Source organism: Chiroxiphia lanceolata, chromosome 9 (genome assembly GCF_009829145.1).
Source record: "Chiroxiphia lanceolata isolate bChiLan1 chromosome 9, bChiLan1.pri, whole genome shotgun sequence".
In the NCBI taxonomy this organism is placed as follows: Eukaryota; Metazoa; Chordata; class Aves; order Passeriformes; family Pipridae; genus Chiroxiphia; species Chiroxiphia lanceolata.
Window position 1 is genome coordinate 15227748 of NC_045645.1, and position 20066 is coordinate 15247813.

The window sequence follows — 20066 nt, forward strand, 5'->3', positions numbered from 1 at the left end:
GCAGGCATTGTGCCATGCTGTCAGGGCTATGTCTTCAGTACTTGTGTCTTTAGTACTGGATCTGGTCAGGTCTCCCAGGTGTTATAAAACAGATAGAAAAAAGTGGTTGTAAGTAGCTTGCACTCTAAGGGATGGGTCACTTTGCATCCACTTAAAGCTTTCACTAAAATCGCTATAATCCTAGGCTAGAAAGGATCATGGCTACTACTGCATCAGATGATGAATATTAAAAAAAGATGAAGGGTCAATGCCCTGTTTTTCTTGGAGTGGGGTGAGGAAGTAGGTTTTTTGATTTATTTTTTTTAGTATTTTTTTTGTTGTCATGACTGTGCTTGCAGGGAACCCAGGTCGGAGATCTGAAACGTCACTGTGTCATCATCCCTATCTGTAAAACAAATGTTTCCAAACTCTTGGGTCTGTACTGCCAGTTGTATTCTGATTATCTTAAGCTGATATGCAGCAGAGGCAGGAGCTGTTCTGCATTGCAGCATGTCAGCACTGAGCCTTCCAGCTCCTTTAGGTGGATGTCTACAGGCAGAAGCAGCTCAGCACAGCTCCTGGACTGGGGCAAGGGGAAGCAGATGCTAACAGCCCTCCACTTCCAGTTCTGTATGTAGGAGAAAGATTGGGGTAGGAATATCAGTGCAAAGGACATAGTGTACTTGGGTGGGACTGGAATCTGTTTTGTGATAAAGGGGGTGTGTTATTGTTGAGTATTTGCGATTGTGAAATCGTTTCTTAAATATGAAGGTGATATTGTTATACGTGATTACTGAGATTACCAAAAGTAAATCTGGTAGCCATCCCTATAGTCCTGTCCACTGCATAGAACAAGTACAAAAGACCTCTGTACTAAGAGTAGAGTGATTTTTTCAAAAGATTTAATAAGCCTATATCTGTTTTTTTTAAAAATCATGCTCAAGTCAGTCATAGTGCTGTACTTCCCACCACAAATTCTGCTTCTGTCAAGGTGTCTCTTTGAAGTGTAGTGCTCTGTCCTGAAGGATAGGAGAGCCAGTCGTTGATGGTGTAAGTTAAACATAGGCTACCTTACCTTAATTTTCTACTTCTGTTTGGACTTAATCCAAATAAAGTTTGTTTTTCACTGGCTTAGTTTTGTCTAAGAGAAACTCTCCTCTTCATCTTCCCTCTAATAATTATCGATTGAAAAATTACAATCCACCAGTGCTGGGCATGTATATGATACTGTCAGTCCTACCTTCATTTCACACTATGCTGTTGTCCAAGGTAGTAAATTAAGTAGTTTAATTATACAGTTGATACTACTCTTCTTCAATGGCCATTAACTGGGAGATGCTGACAATGAAAAACTTCATATATTGCATAGTTGTTCAAAGATGAAGAAATAATTATTCATCTTTAATATATTGAGATAGCAACTTGCCATTGTAAGTCATAGTGCATAATTCTGGAGATGGCAGGCATGCTGAGTGTTAGCTGATGAGGTTTACTCTGTGTAGGCTTGGATTTGCATGACATATTCACGTGCTGCCTTCATCAGTATAGCTTGTTTGAGTGCATTAGGTCTATATGCACCAGTAGTAAAATACATGAACACATCACAGAGACAAAATTGTTCTATTAGCAATACTATTTGTTAAAGCAAATATCTGTAAGCAAGGTGAAGATTGCCTTGGGACTGGCAGAAATTTGTGAAATAGTGAGCCTTCCTTTATGCAGTACTTCTGCTGTAATTTTCCCAAACCACTGTAATTCTGTAACAGATTTTAAGGTCTCTGCCAGAGAATCCACTCCAAATATAATCTGTATCTGATTTAAGATAATCTGGTAAGAGTCCTAACACCCATTTTAGTTTCAGATGGAACTTGCCCCAGCAGCCCTCCTTTCTTTTGCAGCGTCTCTGACAGCAGGATCCTGGGAACTACCCCTCTTTCCCCAGGCTGGGCCTTTTCTCTGCAGCAAGCTGAGTGCCATGTTGCCTGTGTTTCATTTCTGACCTGTGTGGTCTATAAAAGAAGCACTTGCTTTCTTCATTAAATCAGAGTAGTTGTTTGGTTGGATTTTACTTGTTGCTTGCATGTTTCAGCACTGATACTTTCTGTCCATAGAAGTATGCCTGTGTTATGGCTATCAGGATGGCATACCAACCACACAAATGTTATCATTTTTGTTACACGGTGAAATTCTCACCCAAAACATTTAAAATGAAATAACTGTTCTGCATTGCAGCATGTATTATTGATATATTATTAGAAAAGTGGGTATAAGAACATTCTCTGTGCTATTGTGAATGGTATAATTACCCAGTGTTTCACTCCCTCAGCTTGCTGTTTTCTGTGTCTTGTTCTTTTTTTCTACCACAGTTTCTCTCTCCATTTTTCTCAGAAGAGCAACCTGAAAATACATCATCTTGCTTCCAAGTGTATTCTAAAACAGTGGCTTCTAAGAGGACATTGCACTCATACTGACTTTAGGGGTACTTATTTCCTCTGTTAATGAAGGTTTCAATGGCTGTCAGAAGTGGAACAAGTAGAAGATTGCAGCAACTCTGTTAGGTGGAAGTACTGTCATGTGCTCCTGAGCATTTAAGAATTTTTCTCTTGGGAGTTGAGTAGTCTAGTGAGTGCTGCACATGTGCCAGTTGTATTTTTCCTTCTGAGAAAGAGCTGTACGTGCCAGGTGGGTATCCTGGCTGTACTGTGGCTGAACTGGTGAACTGAATCTTTACACCATCTCACAAAACTGATTCTCAACTGCTCTTGACTTGAGCTTGCTTGTGGTTGCTCATGGCATGCAGCCAAAGGTATGCTGATAGCCTGTTTCCAGCATTCCTGACCCTCTGATTTAGAGCTAACTCTAAATTATTAGTTGATGTGACAATTGGGGATAACTAAGATATCAGTGCCTTGCTGCAGAGGTATTCTCATTCAATCATCCCGTAATGCTTGATCTTGAAATCTGAATCTGAGATTTCCTTTAATGGGAACACTGTATTGGTTTTCAGTCTTACTTGAGAGCCCTTTTTCTTGTAGTTCAAATGGAAAATCCTCATGTGTCTTCACCAGTCTGGGCTTATGATATTCATCCCCCCAGTCCTTTGTAATTTTAAGTCAGTTATTCAGCAATTGACAAAGAAAACTAGGATATAATGTGAAAAGCTGGGGCTTTTTTGGTATCCAAAAAGCCCATATGATACCAGGCCACAGGGAAATGACAGACCACCTTTTGGGCGTGGTAAAAGGGGGGTGTGTGTGGTCAGACTGTAGAGAAGAGGGAATCATAGCTACAGTTAGTGGACGGAGGTAAGAGCTTATAATGTCACTTTAGTTTGCTCGCACAGATTTTTCTCAGACCAAGTGTGCTGGTTGGTTTTTTTATCCTTTGGCTCTTTGGGACTTGTTTTAAATTCTTACCGTTCTAGAAACTGAATGTATTTAACTTACCTTTCTGGACATCTTATGCCCGCAGAGTGCATTTGATCTGGCTTTTTAATTCAGTGAAGCTCAGCTGATTTCCCCCTTAGAAAAGGCTGTGAAGCAACTTTATAGCTGATTATATAAAAGCACCATGAAACAACTTCACAGCAATTCCATTCACGTCTATCTGAACTTTTAAAGTCACCTCAAATTTTATTCAGTTGGGTTCAGATGAAGAAGCTTGCTCTGTCACTTGAAAGCTCCAGTATCTGCTAAGCCCTGAAAAGGTAAAATTGATCATATTTAACAGTATGAAGCAGTGAGCAATATTCGTCTCTGACCTAAAATGTGTGAATCCAGGCTCATTAGGCTCTCTGTGACCTGGAACAATTCTGATTTTTGGAATGCTGCAAACTGTGGGAGGAAAAAAAATCTCTTGCCTGCAGGCTAGTTATAGGTGTTAAAAGCTTTGTTCTCAGAGGCTCAGTGTGTTGCTGGTCCATCTTAAGGCAGATGTAAATGTCACAGCTGTCATATAAAACCTTCCTAGCCTTCTCTTAGCTGGTGTTAGAGGCTAGATCATTCATCCTGTGTTCGTAAAAATTATTTCCTTAGCAGACAACAACATTGTAAGACAAAGACAATAAAGGATTTTTTAACTGTTTCTGGAACAGATGCCAGATGATGGCATGGGGATCTAAGACAAAAACCTTGGAATTTTGTACTTAGCATTTCTTTGTGTCTAATCGTAGTCCATCAGAAACTGAAATCTGGATGGTGTTAAATTTCAGAAACTGAAAAGTGTGCCTTAACATGCACACTGCACTGGACACCATAGGTTTACTTGTGGAGTTGTATCAACCAACCATGACATTTTGGGCTTTGTGGGTGAAGGAAGGGAGGATGACGCATTTAGGAAACTTCTTTCCCAGCTAAACAGATATTCATATCTGAGGCTCTCCACTGAAACTATCTTGTCATTAATCTTTGAAAGGTACAGTCAGTGAAAGTGTGGTTTGTTTCAGTAGCAGTAAAGGTGGTTCAACTGGATTCAAAGTCCCATATTATCAGTTTGTGCTGTGCACATAACCAGACAGAAAGCCAGTGCAGTTTATGAAACACCACTGTATTACATTGTACAGTACTTTTTAGCTAGATTTGCCACAATTTTCATGTGCAATACATGGTTTAAATTTCACAATGCTGCAGACTGTGAAATTTGAACACTGGAAAGGTTAATGTTGCCTGTTATTAAAAAGTAACACACATTTCTTTTACCTGAGATTCTAAGAGCCAGTGTTTGAGGAAATAAGTACAGGTTATTGACCTCTTAAATCCTGTACTGTGAGTTTTGCACCTTTGAAGAAACAGCAGCAGGCTAGTCTTGCCTCTTAAAATCCTCAATTGGTAGGTTATAATAAATAATAAATATAATGCTTCAGGTCATTCTCAACCCATTTGACCTTACAGAATGTTAGTGTGTTCTCTCGAGCTCTCAGCCTTTCCTTTTTTGACTCTCTTGTCTCACCTCAGTATCTCCATGGTTATCTATTTCACTGTATAACAGAAAAGATATTGTAGATGTGCAGGGAACACTATCTTCTAATTCTTAGCCTCAGAAATGGCATATCATTGTCAGACAGCTCAGGCAATACAAATTTATCATCCTTTCTTTATTATCCAATTCACTAGTTTTGAAACAACTTTCAGTTAAATGCTTTGATGTTAAAATATTCTGTTCATCTAATAAAGCCAAGCTCTATCAGGATTTGCATGTCCCACTTAATTTGATCACACTCTCTATTTTGGGGCTTGTATCTGACTTTGTTCTTTGAAATGTAAAGCTATTCCTATTTTTGTGAAGTTTGCCAAAAACTGCTTTATCAGCCCTTGTGCAAGGGCTACTTCATGATTTAACATGAAAGTTTCACTGGAATGTTAGGTTTAAGGTGTCTATTCAAAATAGTAAACTATAGACCTTATTTACACCACATGCATTTATAAAATGTCTGGATTGCTTGTGCGTTGCATCGTGGGGTTGGGGAGCGAATGAACCATCAGATTTTTCTTATGTCTCAGTGAAATAGGTCTAAAGACATGCTTGTAAATCTGGTACACTTTTATTTGAAGGATTAAATACAGATCAGACAATTCTATCAAAGATGTATGTGCATTTCTACTGAAGGAATTCCACATGCCTTTCAAATTACAAATAAAATGTACTGACAAAAATATAAATGTTTGTCTTGCTGATGTTTTTGTGATACTTTTCCTTCAATTGCCCTTCTGATTGCTCTATTCTGCATTTGTTTATAGTTTCTGATCATTAAATTGTGATGATCTAAAATCAGTCATCTGTATGCTGCAGAAAAGTCTATTTCAGCTGGCACTTTTTTTTTTTTTTTTTGTAATATTCAAAATAGTCTTTTTTTTTTCTAATGCATTATAAGATTTTACTTACAAACCAGGAAACACCATGTATGGGAAAGCATAATGTGTTCCAGCAGTACAGAAACACTTTCTGCTGTCTACTTTTACAGGTCCGATTTGTGAAGAATGTGACTTCCTGGAAGGAAATGAAGCCAGGATTTTACCATGGCCATATATCTTACCTGGACTTTGCCAAGTACGTTCCCTTGGAGGTTTCCGTGGAGCAGAGTAGGCTCCGACCGGGCTCTCAGTGCCCTCTAGTGGTGAAAGCCTGGGAACTGCAGTTTGGTAAAAATCCACACACTGACATTCCCATGATGGGCGATAGTCGGGGTTGATTTTCGCCGTTTGCTCTTGTCTTCTTGCATGACGAAATGTTGCCGAGTCTCATTTAAGAAATATTTATATACTGGGATTAGTATTCCTTGTCTGTATTGCAAGCTTGTTTTGCTGAAAATCATGGCTTTTCTCTGAAACGCTGGCAGTTCTGTCTTGGGATTGTCTTCCCTTTTGGGGAAGTTTAACATATCCTCAGAAATGTTTCATAGTAGGTAATTATGAGTAAATAAAGGGTAATACCGCCTACCTCTTAAGTTATGTAGTTCTTCTCTACCATAGTATCCCTTTACACTTTATCGGAATCTGAAAAGTTGTACTTTAAAGTAGTTTTCTGGCTTATAATAATTGATTTCCTGTAAAAAAGCACTGAAATAATTCTTGTGGAGTTAAATCTTGCTACTTCTAAAATTAATTTAAAATAAAATGAGGTAAAAGTTCTCCCACTGACTTCAAAGGTTCAGGATCGTATCTGTATTCCCACTTTCATATGTTTCTTTTCTTGTCTTATTTTTGCTTCTGGATCTAAAGCAGTGATCCTTCGTAGCTCAGTCTTATGAAACCTCCCCTTGAACTGACAAGTCAGTTATGCTTAAGATGCTTACTAGGCAGTGCTTCATCTTGAATTTGGAGCATGTGGCAAATGGTTTAAAATTGAAAGTGGAATTTTCAGATCTCATTATATTCAACTGCACAAACGATAGTAACCCACTACTTTTACCTCTTGCCGACGGTCAGTCCTCAGTGTTATGTTTCTGTGCATATTAATTATTTAATGAAATTCTTTTTTTGTATGTAATAATTCCTTTTGTTTAGTCATTCGTTTTAATTATTCATTCTGTCATGTACACTGATTTTTAATTTGAGCTTTTTATTACAAAGAATGAGATGGGGAAGTGAGACCTTCATAGATTCCCTATACAGTGTATTATAGAATAGAAAATGCTAAAAGCTACAGTAGTAGCTGAAAATGACCAATGGCACCAAGTAAAAGCTTGGAGTTTACAAAAAGTAACAGGCAAAAAGTCTTACTTGCAAATCAATCAATCAAATAAAATATATCGAATTTCATTAGTTTCCTTTCTGCCTTTTTAAAGTTAAAATGCTTCAACATTAATAAATGCTTGAACTGAGTAATAGCTTTCTGGAGCAGCAAAGCTGAATGTTATTTTATTCATTACTTACTTCATAAAGCTGGAAACATGTTCAGATACCGGAATTTCTAAAAGTAAAATAATTATTTTACATCTAGAAAGCATCTAAGCAATTTCACAGATTTCTTTCATCTGCATCTTCCCTTCAGGACTGTGTTATCCTTGTCTTTGTTGTTTGTTATCCTTTCACCTAAGTGATTTATTTTTTTCCCACAACAGCTTGCTTTCTCATACTTTGGGTTTTCATTATTAAAATAATATCTTGAATACGCTGGTTGTGCTTGGCAAGGCCCACACCTTTAAGGCTGTGAGGTATGTTCTTGTAATGAACATTCTTGTAGTTAAGAAGTGTAAAATATTTCAGAAAAGTCAATGTCTCATACATGAACATCAGACTTAGGTCCTCTGTCAAATATCAGAAGTACCTCTTAAATTATGCTGAATCTTAAAGTACTGGGTTCCATGGATGACTTGCAGTGTTGAGGACAGGTTATCATAACCCATCCACGTAGAAATTACAGTAACAAAAGTTTAAATTCCCCCCCCCTTTTTTTTTTAATTTCTCATCCACTCTTATTCCTATTTTCTCTGGTAAATAGTTGGAAAAAAGGTTCTTTGAAAATGCAATTGCCAATTCATTATCATTATTAATAAAGTTGCAGTAGTAAGTGGCTTATGTTACTGTAACTGTAGCTAGTTCTGTAAGCTCATCTGCAAATCCATATGAATGTCCAGTCCAGCACAAGCATTTCTAAGGACTTCAACATCTTTATTTAACCCACGGATACATATTATTTATTGTTGAGGCTGCTGCTCCATCAAATGGTCTGTTACAGCTTTCTCAGCATTTGCAGTAGAGTCTGTGGAAGGAGACACACGGGCATTCTCGCGCACTTCAGTGGACCTCAAAGAGGGTGCAGTTCAAAGTCTGGACTTTGCATCAAAATGGTTGAAATGTTCACACACTCTATTTTGCAGACTTTGGGAAGTAGGAGCTGGCATGCAGGCAGATGTCAGCAGTGCCGCCTTTGAAAGCTCCAGTCTGACTCATTGGTACTCTGCTGGCAACATTGGAGAATCAATTGCTCTTTCTGTAGCCTTTAACAATTTCTCTGTCTCTAGTGCTGGTCTTTTGCCAAAGTAATGCCTGGTACTTGTTTTTTTTTTTCTAACTTCCTCCTTTCTGCTGCTTATTCTATGTTTCTGTTCTTCAGCTTTTAAACTTAAGATTCCTCATATGCGCAGTATCTGGTAGTAAAGTTTACAGAGTACCCCTCTAACAGTAGTGGTACTGCATCTTGAAACTATGAGTGCTCTCTGTTTTAGCTAAGCTAGGAGGCTTGAATGGCCCTCTGTTAATGCAGAACACTTTCCCAGTTTGCATGGGAACAGAACTTTTTTTCCAACTTCTAGCTTTACTTCAGGGTACTTGACACACCTACAATTTCCATTGTGATATAAACTCCTTAATGTTTGGATGCCATAATTATTTGCCACAATGATGTCTCAAATGGAAGAAAAAGTAAAACTGAGAAATATATTGTAAAAGCTGACCTGAATATAGATCATTGAAAGGTAGCATTTGCACAAAACAGTTTTGGTGTTTTAAATCTTTGTCATGTGTCCTATGAGCTTACCACCTGATTTCATGAGGCTTCCTGTTTGTACTACAGTAGATAAAAATTTGCTCTAAGGAGAAATTTAATATTTTTAGATAGAGAAATTAATATGGTTACAGATATTGTCTGTATGCTTATATTTAATAAGCATAGCCATATACCTTCAACCCAGGTTGATGGGCTCTGAGCTCTGTCTTCCTGCTGTTAATGTTTCTGACAACTGGAGACCTGCCAGGAAAACCACTTGCATCATTGCAAAGCCCAGTTCAGAAGGGCAGGAACTCAGTATCAAACTTCCTCGTACTTGTTATAAACACATATGGGGCTGCTAAACTAATTAAGGCATTTCTAGAGTCAGGATGGTTGTGTAAACATTTTTAGTATCTATTTGTGTGGAAATATGTAAGTTTTGTTTGTTTCTTTAATAAGAAAAAACTTCTAAAATCTTAGGCAAACTGAAATTGAACTGACTTTCACATCCATGTAATGCACTGGATATGAAGATGAAAAGAAGTGATCACTAAACTTCCTCTCAGTATCATTTGTTTTGTGTAGAGATTTCAGTTGTGTCAATAGAGGCAGGCTTTTAAGTATTAGATGAGAAGCTCTGATTTGTCCTTTGAAAGATTTTTTTTTTCCTCTTTTACTTTAGATTTGGTGTTAAAAAGAAACCAATTTACATAAATGTCATAAGAGATCCTATAGAACGACTAGTTTCTTATTATTACTTTCTGCGCTTTGGAGATGATTACAGACCAGGGCTACGGAGGCGAAAACAGGGGGATAAAAAGGTAAAGTACACTTTATTATACATGTTGTACTTACTAAAGTTAGTGTGAAAACAGTTTAGAATATGTCCTGATAAAAGCTGAATCATTCTTGTATCAGCCTTGGTGATAACGGTGGATTTGGAAGTTATGTTCTCCACTTCACGTCTATAATGGAGCAGAGTGTGACATTGAGTATGTTCTTTGTACCCTTATAAATTCACTTAATCTTGCAATTTGTTAAAAAAATTAAATAAAATTAAAAAATGTTTTAGGTATCCAGAGTTGTAAGTATCAAGTTAAGCTTATCCCCCTATGTAAGAAGGCTACATCCCTTCTTGTTGAAGACTGAGACACATTTTTTCAACAAAAGCTGTAGAACTGCTGATGCTTTGGCTTTGTTGTTTATTTTCTTAGAATTAGCAACCTAATTTATTCTATTTTTTTTTAAATATAAACCTTGCAATGGAATTCTATAAGGAGTCTTTCTGAAAACTATGGAGTATGATACATCCATACCTTTCTATACTTCCTCTGTCTGCCTTAAGTGGCTGTAGGATCAGGTTAGCACATTCAAACATTGACTACTAATACAGTTTTAGAATGGCAACATCATGTAGGCTCCAAAATATATTTACTTCAGAAAGAATCTATACATCCACTGTCATGGTTTTCAGTAAGACATTTGTTGGGGCATGTTGCTTTGGGTTTTTAAATCAGGAAGAAAAGTAGGGTATTAATTATATGAGTATAAACCTATAGTTAGAACAGTGTGGAATCCTTTGTAAAATGTAGTGAGATTTTGTACTTTATGGGGCCAAATACTTTTTACAATTTCAGTGATGATATTTTCTTAAGCTGATGCAATTTTTCTGTAATGTTGACAATTTAGTGTTGCACTGTGTGAATACCAAGAGACATTGAAAAAATAAGCAAAAATCATACTAAATAGAGCTTAGTCTATAAACACCATAACAACTAATAAATGTGACCGATCAGTTTGTGTGCTGCCCCCATCCAAATAGTGCTTTTTAAATACTGGGAGCAGACCTTTCCTCTTTCCTTTTCAGTTGGTAACCAACTGCTCCTGTGTTAATTTAGGGTTTAGCGCCATCTGCAGCTACTGCATTTCCTTAATTTGGAGGTGCATTTAACAGTGTAGTTCTAAGGTAACGTTGGAGTTACCCAGTACTCATGATGGATCAGTGCAGAATTTCTCTAGAGAATTATGCTAGGAAAAGCATACCAGTGTCTTGTTTTCCTAGTTAAGCTGCATTTTTATCTGTGATGTGTGACATGTACAAGGTATTCTAAACTCAAAGTTCATTGTGAACCCAGGCACCACAATTTATTCCCCGCTTTGACATAGTATCAGTAAATTTATCAGATCATCTCAGAAACTTCACCACAAAATAGAAGCAAATGATGTTGTCGTTTTTCTTAACCCCAAATAATTATGCAGACATATTTCTACATGGTTGTTTTGGACAGAAACTTGTAATTATACAGAAGAAACAGTCTAAAAAGTTGTCTATGTGATCTCTTATTATTAAATATTTTTTTAATCTATCCTTGATACCAGCCTTATATCTTGATTAGAAATATCATAAGTACTTACTTTATGGTGGCACAATAACAATTTACAAATTGTTTCCAATGCAAATAGAGTTCTTATTGTAACTGCGCTGCTGCAGTTGAAACTCTGTATTGCTACAGCTGTGTATCCATGTAGAGAGCAATATTGTATGGAATATTCTGTTATGCAGCGAACACCTTCCTTTTAGTTCTTCTCGTTGCCAAAACCAAATTAGCCTCTGAAATGATAGTTATTTGTCATAATATTTAAAATATAATAGAACAGTCTTTAAAACACAAAATGCACAGTGTTCTATGTTGTAAAGATCCAGCTGTTCCAGTATCACACAATTCTCGATGGCATTTCATGCTGTATCTTTAGAGACTTCTTTTATAAGGGAAAACAATTATACCCGACACTTACTGACTATCTGTGCTAGTTTTGTCAAATAGCCTTTGCTAAGGTTATATCAAAGGTGTATCAATGTGTATCAGGTAAGATCAGCTGTTCATTAGTTGTAACTGTAAAAGACTGTCCAAATACTATTTTAATTTAGACAAACAGGTCATCCTAATAATACTGTGAAAGCAAGGCTACTTTTTTTTTGTCTTTCACATCATATCTTGTGTTCTTCTGTCCCCACTACATTTAGCAACTAGCCAGTCCAAGATGTTTGATATGTATGTGAGATTTTAAAGCTCAGCTCAATTTTGTCTTTGTTCCAGACCTTTGATGAATGTGTGGCAGCTGGAGGTTCCGACTGTGCTCCAGAGAAACTTTGGCTTCAAATTCCATTCTTCTGTGGCCACAGCTCTGAATGCTGGTAGGGAGATAAATGTAGCTTGTTAGTCAAGTACATCATTGCTGAAATATAAACTTTAATGAATTTGAATATGTAACACAGTTGGGGAAAGTGTGAGGGACTGGACAGAGTGAAGCAGCGGGTACTTTAGTAATGCATTTTCTTTTGAAGATGCAATTACTGAAACAGTATTGCAGTTTTTTAAACAAGCAATATGTTGGAATACAGTATCGGCAGTGCTATGAGGGAAAACATATGTTTTCAATTTTAAAAATTATTTTTGCAGATTTGGAGTCTTGACATTTTTTTTTAATATCAGACTACAGTATCTTTCTTTCCAAATGGAGATATTTTAGTCCAAGCTCCTGAAGTTTCTGGGGAGAATAAAATAATTGAAATCAGGATAAATTTATCTTCTTAAATGTTTATCAGGCATCCAGAAGTCAATGCTACTTAGTAGAAACTGAAACAAAAGCAAATAGTGTCCATCTGTCAATGCAGCATGTTTTATAACAATGGCACATACTTAAAAAAACTCTTTAGCAACCAAAAAAAAAAAGAACATAGATTAATGCTACTATTCTGAGTGATATCAAGGGCAGTTATTCATCAAAGGTACTGTTCTTTCAAACATAAGCAAAGTAAATGGCCACTTGGGAGCTCCCCTTTCAGTGCCTGTTGGTCAGACCTGTCTACACTGTGGCCAGGTAGAGAAGGAGAGAAAGGAAGAAAAAGCAAAAGGGAAAGTGTGTTCTTATCATATTTCTTATTTCTAATGTGAAAGTGGAGTCCAAGTATTAACATTGAGAAAATGTAAATCCTCCAAAAATTGCATTAGTAGAGACATTAACCATATACATACATTGGGTATTTTTGTGGAGACTCCTCTATAAGAAGAGTCACATTTTTAGATAAAAACACAGGCGAGAGAAACTGGAAAGGGAAATGAAGTTAGGAATGGTTATAACTTGGAATGAGTCTTGCCTTTCCTATACAAATGTCCTGTTGAGAAGTAATCTCTGTCTAGGGACCAAGGATTGTTGGCTGCCATCAGAACTTGCTGTAATTGTTCTCTGTCATTTTAGGAATGTGGGAAGCAGATGGGCTTTGGAACAAGCCAAATACAATCTGATTAATGAATACTTCCTAGTGGGAGTTACTGAAGAGCTTGAAGACTTTATCATGTTATTGGAGGCAGCTTTGCCCCGGTTCTTCAGGGGTGCCACAGAACTGTACCGAACAGGTATTTACATAGTTGATATCCATGGATTCCATGGATTTTTCATCCTCTTATTGCCTTTTTAATGTGAATTCTTTAGAGTTCGATGAATAGTTTTGAGTCTGTGCCAGTCTTTTGTCTCTCAGCTGGCTGATGCTCCTAGAAATGACATAAACTCCTTTTAAAAGATTCTCAGTAATTTGTTTTTAGGATAGCCCAAGTATCTGCCTTACACAAATTATAAATATTCAAGTTTGGGGTAAAGACAGTTGTGTAGGTACACTGCATGTAAAAAAAATTTAACAGAACATTTTTTAAGGTCTTGCAGTGGCTTCGGTTTTGTAAAGTGGCTGATGTGGCAGATTTCCATTTCCTCAGAAGCCCTGCTGAAATTAACCCTGCTCAGTGCAGCCTGGCTGGCTGAGCAATAAGGCCTGAGGGATGCAGACCCAAGTACATGTTTATCTTCCAGGGCTCCTAATAAGACATAGCTGAGTAGCTGACATAGCCAGTAGCTGAGTTTCTAGGAGCTGGCCATGCAACTTGTGATGAAGAAAAGGTCCCTCTTAGTAGAGCTTCTGTCTACAAATAGAGGGGAAAAGGGTCTGATGTATAGAGCCTAGATGTGTAGTATTAACAAGTTTATTACAAAGCAACAGTTAGCACTTTCTTAGGGAAAATCTTGTCATCATTAGTCATCTTTGTCTCAGGAACTCTGTGCAACAGGGATGTGACTTATGTATCATTTATGATAAGACTATAGTATCCTATTTAGATGGGAGAATAATGCTTTAAATGCCATTAGTAGGGGTCACATATTTTTATTAGAAATAGACAGCTGAAATCACATGGAAACAGGATTTTTTTTCTCCTTTGTGGAAAGCTAAAGAGGGCTTACACCAGTGCAGTGGTTGCTTTGTTGGGTTTTTTTTGTTTGTTTGTTTGTTTTTTTTTGTAGTCTGAATTGAATATAAACATCCCTGGAGGTGTTTAGAAGATATGTAGATGTGGCACTCAGGGACGTGGTTTAGTGGGACTCGGCAGTGTTAGGTTTGTGGCTGAACTCTATGACCTTAAACTTCTTTTCCAACCTAAATGTTTCTATGATTCTATGAAAGAAGTTGTTGTTCTGCAGTTTCTAAAATTCTTAACATTTGATACCAGATTAACATCTAAATAATTAATTTTGAAAGACCAATCTTGCTCCAGGTATATTATGTGAAGTAATCTTGTTCCTTAAATGAATGTTTATTCCTTGGGTTTAGTAGAGTAAGGAGGAAGAATTGAAAGAACGATGTAAAATTCATTAACGTTTAGTGAGAGAGACTGCAGTTTTCCAACCCTGCATGTTATGTCGATACATTCTGGATTAAAACCTGTCACTTCTGATGCAGTTTATCAACACAGTGAGAGTATAAAACTCTGTAAATAAAAGGACTGTAAACATTTTTTTAAGCACGTGAACTTTAAAGTGAAGTTATTGCTTTCATTTTGCATTTAGGAAAGAAGTCTCATCTTAGGAAAACAACTGAGAAAAAACTTCCCACTAAAGAAACTATTGCCAAGCTACAACAGTCTGAAATCTGGAAAATGGAGAATGAGTTCTATGAATTTGCACTGGAGCAATTTCAGTTTGTCAGAGCACATGCAGTTCGAGAAAAAGATGGAGAATTGTATATTCTGGCTCAAAACTTTTTCTATGAAAAGATTTACCCTAAATCAAACTAAGAACGCTATACTGTTAGATTTATGGACCTAAATCTTTGATCACATCATCATCTTAGTCCTCAGCCATGGAAACTAGATTGCTTGTAGACCTCCAAGACATTTCTTTATATGAGAAAAGTGGGCTGTGGATCACCTCCAGGGCTTTGGATATGGCTGTGTTGGAAATGCAGAAGCAAAAGCTTAATTTCTTTTATCTGACTAATACTTTCAGTGGGAGTCAATATCCTTAACCTGAAGAAATCTACACTGTAATTTGGAGCAATTAATACACAGCAGTTCTATTTGAAAATATAAACACAAAACGCTTCTGTTGATGCTCTTTTTAATTTTCAGAGCAATTTATTTTCATTTATACTTCTGTGAAGAGGAAATCATTTTCCCCAACTTTCAACATGGAAATTTTGGTTGTATACAGTATGAGTAGTCTTAATAACTGGTTGACATCTGTGCTTTGTTTTTGTGAATCATGTCACATGATATTAATTGGGATGGTTAATCATCTTCTGCTGAGAAATGCTGCTGCTGCTGGAATTGCCCATATTTATATGTGGTTTTATTAAAAAATTACAACTACTCATTAGTGTTAAAATGTCATTTCCACATTAATATTGTAAAAAGTTCAAGAATCAGAGCAGTGGGTTTTTTTGTTTTGTTTTATGTCCACCACCACTGACTGAGGTTGGGAAAACTACAAAGAAATTTGGTATTGTCTGCAGTTCTAGTTGATCCTTACACAGTGGTATAAAAATCATAAATTCAGTAAGTTTCTCCATGGATTCTTTGTAATAATTGTAAACTGAGGTATTGGTGAATCCATATTATGACTCTATTAGTGAGCTGTGGTATGGCTAGGGTTTTCCTACTACTTCAATACTTTTATCTGTAGAATATTTTTACTGAGGTGCTTTATAACGTGTTTTAAAGCATTGCATTTACAAAAGGAGTAAAATGCTGTAAATACTGCTTATTTTATGTATTTGGACCAAAAGGTTTAAAGTATCTAGTTTAAAGTGGGATTTTGCACCAGTTCTTTCATGTGTGAAGTGAAAAACATCACATCTATTTCCTGGTTGAGTTAACTGCTGGACATTGCTGAAACACACTTCAGTGACCTCTCTGACTTCAATACTAGAATGTTGTCCAGGGATTCTCTTTGCAGAAATGTAGTCTTCATCCTTTTATTAGGGTAAGAGAACAAGAAGAAAAATGTCATGTGTAGTCTGGTTGAGAAAGATGCAGTGAACTTGATTGACATAATTGTATTTATGTAACTGCCTTAGTGACTGTTGTAAATTTGTGAGTTGCCATTATTAACAGTGTGAAACACCTGGTAGATGAAGTAAATTGAAATTTGAGAACAGATGTTTGGGGCCACTGCATTATAGCAAATGGCAGTGGAGAACTGCAAGAATTTGTTTCCTGTTGAATTTTCTTAAAGATCTGAGTATTTACACATCTTACACCTGCCTTTTCTTAAAGTGCTTTTCACAGGGTTTGATGGGGGAAGGCACTGAGGAGACAAAGTAAGGAATGGTGGTAAAGATTTAAATTCCTAAGGGATGGTGCTGAAGGCTTAGTTTAAAATTACAGAGTGGAGTTTCTTTAACCAGCTTGTTCTTGTAAGGAAAACAAAGGAAATGGAAAATGGTCTGTGAACTGGATGTCTGCAGCCAAAAGCAACAGCCCAATTACAGAGAGGATAACAGAGAGACTATCAAGTACATCTTGCAGTTTCTTTGTTTTCTTAGATTTTTCCCTTCTAATTTTAAAAATAGATCTCTCTTTGTTCTTTCTAAACAATCAGGGAAGTTCCTTCTCATAGCTTACCATTTATATAGCATGAACCATGCATAAGACTTCCTGTTCTAGTTCTTGTCTGTTGACATCAATAATAATGCCAATGTGTTTGGATATAGGATGTGTAGGGTCACACATGAAGACATGTTTCCTAACTAAAGAAAGGAACTGAGGAATCATACACAAAAAGTAGTTAATGGAGATCTAAAAGTTTTCATTTAAAAGCAGTAATTTTTCTTGAAATAGAATGAATATTTATAACCCCAGGAAAGATTTCCACTTGGTGATAGTTCTTTGTTAGATTTTATTTTGACTATCTTGTTTTCCCTCAGAATAATTTGGATCAGTTTACCTTCTTGCGTCTCCTTCAGAATTTTCAGAAGAGACTTCTAAGTGAGCAGAAGAGTTTACTAAGTGAAAATAAAAAATATTCATCCAAGTAATGAAATAGGTATGTAGATAAATGCTTCTGTGTTGACAAGAAAACAATAGGTAAAACTTCTGCTGATTTCAGTAGGGTCTACAGAAACCTCTTCTATTCTGTAAGCAATTTTAAAAGTTGTGTTTCTTTTTTTCTTTCCAGGATTTAGAATTTCTTAATTATGAGTCTTCAATAACAAAAATAACAGAACAATGCATTTTTTTTTTTTACTTTTAAAAAGACAATATATTTTTCATAGTTCATGTAAGAGACCACATTTTTTTTAATCAGATATCACTTCTTGTTCTTTGCTGTGAACTGACAAGGTTGAGACAAACGAGGAGTGTTTTTTAAAAATGCTAGCAAGTTGGAGAGATATTCATTCTAGATGTACTCTGAAAATGTGATCATGTGTAGAACACAGAAGAAACCAAGTCTCTACTTTTTTATCTAGTGCAACCATTAAAGTCAACTGTGAACTTTTTAGAATCCTTTGAATTCAGAACTATCAAACTTGGATTTCCTAAAAGGCAGTTTAGGAAAAAGAACTTTACAGATTTTTAATAATCTGCTCTATTCATCTTCTGTTTGGAAATGAAAAGAATCCAAGTTGTTGCCATTAAAAATATTTTACAGTATGTAAGTATAATTTATCCTATATATTTTCCCTTAATGACTCATAGTGGAAAGCAGCAATAGATGAATTTTTGGTTTTGCAGGTTGTATGATCAGCAAACTACTGTGCAGCCTCCTGAACATGAATCTTTAATGGAAGTCGCTGTACTCCGCAGAGGAGCGAGATCGGCTTTTTGCAGGGCTAAGTTCGTTTGAAAGGTGCTGAAATGCTCATATATATATATATATATGTAGTTGAGAGTAGATTTTGTTACACTGTTCTGTACTTTCTGTACAAAATTACTGCCCAGATTTTGTGCAAAACTGTTGAAATTGTTGCTGTCAGCCCAGTGGCACAAGGTCCAGCTGTGCTGGTGACTACATACCCAACAGCATGTCTGGAGCACTTGTGATACACTGGACAATGTTGACAGGAGAGCAAGTGTTTTTAGCTCCTTCCCATAATAATTCTGCAGCCATGCAACAAGAATTTCACTCTTATTTAGTTACTGCCTCTATAAGCAGACTCAAGGCTAGGGTGCAAGTTGTCCTCTGTGCACATTCCTGTTTGCTCTGGGTGGATTTTCAAGCATGCTCTATTATTATGCTGATCATGGCTTACTTTTCAAACAGACATGAAAATTTATAGTTACAGAGTACAGGAGACAAAGAACCAACCCATCCTGGTCATTTGAAATGCCTTTTCTGGGTATTTAGTTTTTCTGAAGATACCTAGCTATTTTTACATTACAGGAACAAACTTTTGCTTATTGATGTTCTCAAAGCAGTTCTGTTTTAAATCGGAGAAAATTCAGTTATTTTCTGTTATACTTCTGTTAAAATTTTCCATTAAGCTTACCTGCTAAAGGTGTATGTGACAGAAAGGTGTGTGGATGATGCTGTCTGAACTGTGCTGCTTAAGCAGTCAGTGCAAAAGCCTGATTCAAGTGCACTGCCAATTTAGCTCTTCAAAATTAGAGCATGTTTTATGACTACTAGAGATTAAACTTAAGAAAAGTGTGAGGCTGCTTAGTTGGATGGGTGCTTCCTTTACTGTAAGCCTATGCAACTGTGTAACCTTTGCAGCAGTATTTACAGAAAGAGCCCTCTTCCTGAGACTTTTCTGGAGCATAATTATAAATGTTCATACACTTATACTGTCTGATACTTACATCAGCAGCTTTCCATAGCTTCTGTAAAAGAGACAGGTTTCTGAGCATTTCTAACGCAGTACTGAATGTAATTTTGAAAAACATGGATTGTGCACCTTGATTTTTTTTTTCTTTTTAAACACATACACAGCTAAATAGTGCCTTTTTTCCTCACAATCCATGTTGAAGATGCTTGCTCCCACTCACCCTCCGTAAACGGATTTGTTTGTGCAATACTATTCCAACTTGAAACCATTTTGTCACGGCTGTTTGAGAAATAATCTCCGTTTTTCCTCACTATGCTGCCAGCTTTCTGTTGTTGAAGTGTTTCAGTTGATTACCTAATGCAAATGCTATAAAATAAAACACCCAGTGGGAAGGGAAAAGAAAAGAAGTCTGGTGTCCTGTCTTAATATTTGCATGTCACATTCACATTGAATGCTTTTTTTCTGGAAGATGTTGTTATGCAGTATTGTGAACTTTGTTGGCAGCTATTGTGATTTTGGAGGGGAGGGGTGAGCTGAAGTGTAGCTTGTCTGTAGTAATTTCATACAGCTATAACCAAATATATTTATAGGCCTTTAGAATTTGCATTAGGCTTTCTAGGCAGATATATAATAAGTTTGCAGAGAGTATACACTGTGCTGAAATTGTCAATGGAAAGTTCCTAATATTAAAGCCAAGATTGGTAAAAACAGGAAACTGGCATTAAAACAGTGAATTGGTACATGCTTCCCTGCCTGAGGGAACAAATGTCCCGACTGATTGCCTTGGTATGGGAAGACCCTCAGTTACTGCTGTGCTGAGAGTGGTATAAGAACTTGAATGGACTAGAAATGTCGTTTGCATTTGTAAGCAAGCACTTAAAACAAGAAAATACAGTGAGCATGGGTACGCTGCTGTTTAGGATTTCTGAGGCCTACTGTAACCACTGCCCTATAAACATCCCTAGCTGTGTGTGCCACAGAGTTGAACTGTCATCTGACCCAGTCAAGTTTCTTAATGTAGTAGTTCCTAAATATTTAGTTATCAGCCTTGATGATTAAGAACCAT

At 36.6% G+C, this 20066-nt stretch overlaps 1 protein-coding gene across 2 annotated transcripts in view; it reads left to right on the forward strand.

The window, feature by feature from the left end:
• Positions 1–19407, forward strand: part of HS2ST1 (heparan sulfate 2-O-sulfotransferase 1) — a 77126-nt gene extending 57719 nt beyond the window's left edge. The window contains exons 3-8 of one of the 2 annotated variants that reach the window (XM_032696427.1): positions 5939–6024; positions 9590–9728; positions 12006–12103; positions 13168–13325; positions 14803–17277; positions 17967–19407. In XM_032696427.1, coding sequence (XP_032552318.1) covers positions 5939–6024; positions 9590–9728; positions 12006–12103; positions 13168–13325; positions 14803–15029 — 708 coding nt within the window. In that variant the 3' untranslated portion in view covers positions 15030–17277; positions 17967–19407. Of the gene's footprint in view, positions 1–5938; positions 6025–9589; positions 9729–12005; positions 12104–13167; positions 13326–14802 lie in introns of both variants that reach the window. The other variant, XM_032696426.1, reaches the window with a different exon arrangement.
• Positions 19408–20066: the final 659 nt, after the last annotated feature.